General features: G+C 40.7%; 1 protein-coding gene across 1 annotated transcript in view; it reads right to left on the bottom strand.

Moving 5' to 3' along the window:
* LOC101849640 (multidrug resistance-associated protein 1) overlaps positions 1-7,014 on the bottom strand; it is a gene marked incomplete in the record, with an annotated part of 55,470 nt that overhangs the window by 2,581 nt on the left and 45,875 nt on the right. The window contains 5 exon segments of the mRNA XM_013086971.2: positions 211-377; positions 1,427-1,585; positions 2,895-3,044; positions 4,697-4,798; positions 5,784-5,910. Of these exon segments, the coding sequence (XP_012942425.1) occupies positions 211-377; positions 1,427-1,585; positions 2,895-3,044; positions 4,697-4,798; positions 5,784-5,910 (705 nt within the window).

Raw genomic sequence — 7,014 nt, 5'->3', positions numbered from 1 at the left:
AGAGAGAGAGAGAGAGACAGAGACAGAGAGAGAGACAGAGACAGAGACAGAGAGAGACAGAGAGAGACAGAGAGAGAAAGAGAAGAGAGGTGGGGGTGACAAAAAGAGATCAACAAAAAAGGAGAAGCCGGTAGTGGGGGGCGGAGGGAAGAGGTATCAAAGAGAGATAAATACAAATTCAACCAGGGTAAAAAAAAAAAAATATCTAACCTGAGGTTTTCTCCCCCTTCCCCAACTTCGTGGTCCAGCTGCTGTGGTAAACTCTCCACAAACAGTTTCAGGTGAGAGTGTTCGAGAGCTGTCCATATGTCCTTGTCAGTTTTCTCTCCAAACGGGTCCAAGTTGTCTCGAAGTGTGCCAACAAACAGCACAGGTTCCTGCAGAGAGTTAAGTCATAATGTTAACCCTTTGAGGATGTGCATTCTCTCCCCAGCCACCACACAGTTGTTATTGATTTAAATTCCATCAAACGTATTATTTTTTTATGCCCCCCTGAACATAATTTAGATTATTTAGGAGGAGGGCTGTTTTGAACTTGCCTATCTGGAGCAACCTGGGCTGTGTGGAAGTAATTTCACGACAGAGAGATACCTGATAAGAAAGCTTATCTACTATCTTCTTTTTCTTTGCGTTCTCCAGCTGGATCTTGGGGGTTGTTGATTACTGATTCCTCAACCTGCAGTGCAACTGATGTTTACGTATGTGACCGTTTTTTCCTATTCAATAGGGCCCTTTGCCTTCAGGCAGCCACATTCCGATTTTGAAGATTGGTACTCTACATGTTTTTATTCTGACTAGAGTATTTTCAAAATTGGTAGAAAGTAATTTTTTATTTTGTCTGGGTAGCGGCCTTAGCCTACTCTTATCAATTTTAGGACCACCAAAGGCTTTAACATTTGCAACTTGCACACAAGACCTCCGCGATTTTTAGTAGAAAGAGTCAAATGTAAAAACGATAAGCCCAGGGTAAAGGGCTGAAAAGGAGGGGGAGGGGGAGAGGGGGGAGCAGAAAGTGGACATGAAAGCAGTTGACAGAACAAGACTAGAGAACAAGACAGAAGGTGAAAGGAAACAATTTTACCCCCAACATTTTTTTGGCGCTGTCAGGTTTCGAACCCGGGACCTATACACTGAGAGGTGAACACCTTACCTCTAGACCTCAAGAGCCCCTCCTTATCCACTTATGATAATAAACGTATGTTTTCTGAGTGTGATGGCGCATAGCCCAACCATTACATTATAAGTGTCAGCAACCGTGGTTGTAATGTGTGGTGTATTTTATCTCTTTCCTCTGGTGCCAGATTTAAAATAGACGTTTGCTTCTCATTTCTCTGTTTGGATATTTTGAAGATTCCCACATTTTTATTATTTTATCTCTTCCTATTTTGCCTTTTGTTTATCTATTTTACCATGTCTTTGCTCTCACCTGAGGCAGAATTGTGACGTTCCTGCGGAGAGTGTGTAGCCCCAGGCTAGCAATGTCTAGTCCGTCAATCAGGATCTGACCACCGGCTGATTCGATGAGTCGGAACAGTGAGAGGACCATGGAGGACTTGCCTGCTCCTGTACGACCTACAATACCCACCTGAATAAAAAGCAACCCAAAATCAAACAGTTGTGAGAGAATGCCATTGTAGAAACGAACTGTAAGAACAGTGCATGTGCACATAGTCTGATTTAACGTCAAAGTATAAAAATTGTGCCGTCATATCATTAGGCAGCATAGTTTCAAATAAATCTAGTTTCAAATATGATCTCAGAGGGTGCATTATTAACTCAGTTAGCATCATGCTGGACTTCAGACTCCAGAGCGATTGGCACTGATTCAAATCCCCAATCGGCCATTCCGAACTTGGGTTATTTTGTGGAGCTGTTAAAGCTCTCTGCCGATTTCGCCCAAATACTATCAGAGATGGATATTAAATTCAGAGGTCTTACCTCTTAAATAACTTTAAGGTGTTGATAGGGCATTAAAACTTTACAATGACCAGAGATCTGCCGCAAGCTGACATAACGCCTTTTTTTTTCATTTTTGGAGCCAAATTTTCTTTATTAGCAAAACTGAACCCCTGATCATTCAACCCTACTTGTGTGAAAAAAATCAAAGCAAAATTGAGACTAGTTTTTGAATAAATTAGAATCAAAATTTCGAAAGAACACTTAAAAAAGGCTATTTATTTTGAAACTGTTGTCAATAAAAAAAGGTGTTTTGTCTGTGTACAGCGGAGATCTCAAGGTCCAGTCTCATCACAGCACATTCCTAAGAATGTGTTTGGTTCAACAGTCACACAGCGTATACAAGGCAAACACTGCCGAAGAAGGAGACAAAGCGGTGAATGGCAGTTAGAAATCTTTTCTACACCTTGGTTTAACTGGAGGTCTTCCAGGTATCCATGTTCTTTCTAAAGGATATGAACAATGGTTTGGGAACTACACCAGAAAAAAAGAAATGCAAACATGCAAAGATACTTTACTCAAATGTACGCAGTAGTGCTTTCCATTAAAATAACAAATATGGTAGAAAATATCATAACCAAGGGGTAGAAAAGGTTGTTGACTAGGCCTTGCTGCTGTTGATATTGTTGATGTTGTTGTTGTTTTAGTTTTTGTTATTGTTGATGGTTGTTGATCTTTTTCTTCTTCTTCTTGTGTGTGTGTGTGTGTGTGTGTGTGTGTGTGTGTGTGTGTGTGTGTGTGTGTGTGTGTGTGTGTGTGTGTCTGTGTGTATGTGTGTGTGCACGTGTGTAATGTATCTATGTGTTACACTAAAAAAACTGAATGATGAGATGACATCTATGTTCTTTCTTTGTCCTAATGGCATCATTATCATGCTGACATGTTGCAGGACCTGGAAGAATGTTGAACAAAATAATAAACAATCAAGTAAGCCGTACCTTTTCTCCTGGGTTAATTGTGCAGGTAAGACCTCGAAGAACAAGGTCGAGACCTGGACGATAGCGGGTACTGTAATTCAAAAACTCGATTTTCCCTTCAGAGGGCCAATGGCTAGAGTCTTTTTTGTCTTTGGAGCTAACCCAAGAAGCCTGAAAGGTATTGAAACCAGAATGATGAGAATAGACACAAAGAGCAATGAAATGAGTAACAGTCACTTGTGTGTACATAGGGCAATCGATTAGATAACAGCCCCCTCCCCCCCTTTCTTTTTATTTCGAAATAAACTAAACAACTGCAGTTAAAGCACCGCTGTAGAGAAAAAAACAACTGCAAAACCATCCAAGCCAAAAAAAAAATAATACAGTGGAGTCCACTGAAATAATGAGAAGTCTTTTATAAAGACATTATTCAAAACCCCCGTTCTTTTTCCCTTCTTTATCTTTGTAAATAAAATACTGCTTTAGCGCAATCAGAAAAACATTCGAGTCGGTTTTAGCGGAATATTGCTGCTGCTGTGCACAGCGTATAGGCCATAATTTATACTTGTAAAAGCTCGTGAGTTGAGAAACTTGTTTGTGATCAAGCGAAACAAAGAACGGGAGCGCCCATGTGTGCCAACAATGAAGGCGGAGCGAATGAGTTGGGAGGGTGTGGCGTGCGCAGACAAGCCGTTATGAAGCAGAACGCATTGTCTGATAGTGATAGGCCAGCCTAGTCTAGATTATCTAGGCCTATCATGCCTCTCACTTCTCCGATGCGGAGATGGAGAGGTCACAGAGCTGTGATGGATCATGGAGCGAATGTGTGACGTGTGCAATCAGATGCAGGAACGCACCACAGGGTGTGAAGGGGTGGGGGAAAACACAGCGGGCGAGTTAGCCTAGAGAACTTTCGTTCTTAGCCAACACCGAGCTGTCAACATCACTAACGCTAGAGAAAGAAACCTGATTCAATTTTTGATCAAGTATAAGACCTAGGGCTAGAGGTTACGTTGGACAAAACCATCATCAGAGTAGATAACAAAAAGAAATAAACAGAACACCAAACCCATAGATTAGGCCTACTTTATTATTTCCTTTGAATTTATTACTGGATCCCTTACAACGAGAATCCTGCTATAACGGACATTCCATACGGTTTTCCTCCCTCCCTCTCGTTATAACAGGATTCCACTGTACCCCTTTTGACGCCAAACAAATCTCTCTGCCTAACAACAACAACAATAACAGCAACGACGACAACAAGCAAACAAGAGCTGCACTCATATAAATACTACATCAAAAAATAAAAAAAACAACATATAAAAGAAAATCACTCCCAACCACCCCCCCCCCCCCCCCCCCCCAAAAAAACCAAACAAACAAACTGAAAAAAGCCCAACTAAAATAGACAAGGAACTAAAAGAGGACAACAAAAAAATACCCCAACGTGCCAAAGAAACTTTAAAACAAGGAGGTAATCTTTGACGAAAGAAAGAGATGTAGTCAGTGTATTATGGCTCTACGAATAAATAGTATTTGGAAAGAAGACATCAATCTGAACAGTTACTACAAAGCTGAGCGAGCCTTAGATGGAATGTGAGACAACAAAGTGAACCTCAAGTTCTAAAAAAGGGTCAAGGCTGTCCAGACTCCAATCACTTTGTGCTGCTGTGACATTGGCTATCATAACTATCAACATTTTTAAAAAAGATTGATTTATATTAGATATCACGTCTTTCTTGCATGCCTACAAATAAACAAAAACTTAAACTACGCAAAGCAAAAAGCAAACAAAATTCAGTAGGGGAGGTGTGCAGTACCTCACTGGCAAGTACCGAGTACTCTCTCATCCTCTCCACAGACACTACGTGGGTCTCCACGTCACCAAAAATACGAACTGTCAAATTGAATTGAGTTGAAATCTGCAAAGATAAGAAAATATGGCAAAAGTAACTTTTAACCCCCCATTCTTTAAATAGGTTGAAAGTGTATATTTAGCCCGTGACGTCAAGGCAACACAAAATATAGCCCTGTGGAGAAGGGAGACCCTTAATCATGGATGTACATCCTATATCAAGAAAGTTCTGAAAAGAAAAATTAGCTTAAACGATATAATAACTGATTCTTTGATCATGATTATCCCTTTTTCTTCATTTATGGTATAAAATCTGAAAAAACAACAACTCAAACCATCTGCATAAGTACTTGTTCATTATAAAAGTGTATAGGGATTTAAGTTAAGCACTTGATGAGTATAAATCAACTTAGTGCCATTCCCTTTTATTTCATACTATTGTTAAACAACATTATCCACAATAACTTTCTATATGGGCTGAGTATATAGAGACAGTACATAAATACATAAAATGAACTGAAAACCTGAAATCTTCAGTTGGCTTATTTGGAAAGAAAGATACGGAGAGAGAGAGAGAGAGAGAGAGAGAGAGAGAGAGAGAGAGAGAGAGAGAGAGAGAGAGAGAGAGAGAGAGAGAGAGAGAACAAAGAGAGAGAGAGAGAGAAAGAGAGAGAGAGAGAAAGAAAGAGAGAGAGAGAAAGAAAGAGAGAGAGACAGACAGAGAGAGAGAGACAGAGAGAGACAGACAGAGAGAGAGAGAGAGAGAGAGAGAGAGAGAGAGAGAGAGAGAGAGAGAGAGAGAGAGAGAGAGAGAGAGAGAGAGAGAGAGAGAGAGAGAGAGAGAGACAGACAGACAGACAGACAGAGAAAGAGAGAGAGCGTGAGAAAGAGAAGGCTGACAGACAGACAGACAGACAGAGACAGACAGACAGACAAACAGAGAGAGAGAGGAAGTCAGACTGGGTCAAAGCAGCCAGTCTCCCAAACAAGCACTGCTGGGGCATAAAAGATTTACATTTATGAAGAAAACTTTTTTCTTGTAGTTGGCATACCCTGAGGGCGTAAGTGACAGCAAGGCCGACCAGGGCGGGGGACATACTATCACGTGACAGGACAGAGAAAAGGCCCGCAGTCAACACCACAACACATGAAATTGCCATCAGACGGGCCTGCAGCCATCTAAGGAAAGAAAGTAAAGCATGTTTATGACTTGAATAGGAGGAATCATTAGGAGTACAGTTGAGCACAGATAAAATGAACATACATAGAAAGCTCAAAATCACTGACAGCTTGTATACAATTTGCCATTCCCTGATTTGGTATTTTTAAAATTTCTCATTAGGGACTAATCTGCATTATGGACGTGTTGAACACATTTGTTCGTTCCTGATGCATTTGAGTTACCTTTGCCATACTATATTTGAAGGCTACTAATTCATATTATAATTGACTATAGCGTCTAGCTGTTGCACCATAGATGTCAGCTTCTTGTTAGACAGAGATACAAACAGTCAACCGCTTGTCCAAGACGATTGCCTGCTCAAACAACCACTGTCCACTTTCCCCTTTGAGTTTCTGTATTATAACGACACTGTCCCAAAGGACCACCTTTCTATGATGACCACTTTTCTCCTTAGTAATGAGTAAGTGCCTTGAACAGGTTTGACTGTACATGATGTAAGATTCTGAAGAATTTTCTGTTGACTGCTTGCAAGAAGGACATGGTAAAGTTCATGTTCAATTTATGAGATAGCAAAATAAGTATACCAGTTGGTTAACTTAGCTCTGCACCACAGACAAAAGAAAAACATCTCTTTGGTACACTATATCTTTTTGTACTTAGCCTACATAAAGTGTGTACAGTCAAACATCATTGTACTGTCCCCCGTTATACCGTCAGCCCCGCTTACCGTCAGGTTTTGCCAATGTACGAAAAGACTCCACTATATAAACATAGTATTTGAGCTTTTACACCACCATCCGTCAACTGTCTCAGTTGTACGATCCTTGTTAAACTATTGTAAATTTACCCCGTTGCACCAGCAACAAACTGGCAGCCAGAAGTGCACACTACACACTAGGCAACACACGGCGCAGAGTAGGCCTACATCCGCTTAGTGGATGCTTGATGAAAGTACTGTAATTAGTTATGCAAAGACCTTGAAATTGTTCATAGCAAGATCTGTTTCAGGACTTATTTAATCAAAGCTTCTGACTGCTTATGGAGTGGGCCGAAAGGGGTGAACAGGTTATTTCTGTGGCAATGAAACCGTTTTGAATGTT

Source organism: Aplysia californica, unplaced genomic scaffold, assembly GCF_000002075.1.
Source record: "Aplysia californica isolate F4 #8 unplaced genomic scaffold, AplCal3.0 scaffold00528, whole genome shotgun sequence".
NCBI classification, from domain to species: domain Eukaryota; kingdom Metazoa; phylum Mollusca; class Gastropoda; order Aplysiida; family Aplysiidae; genus Aplysia; species Aplysia californica.
This window is presented reverse-complemented; position numbering and strand designations above follow the sequence as displayed.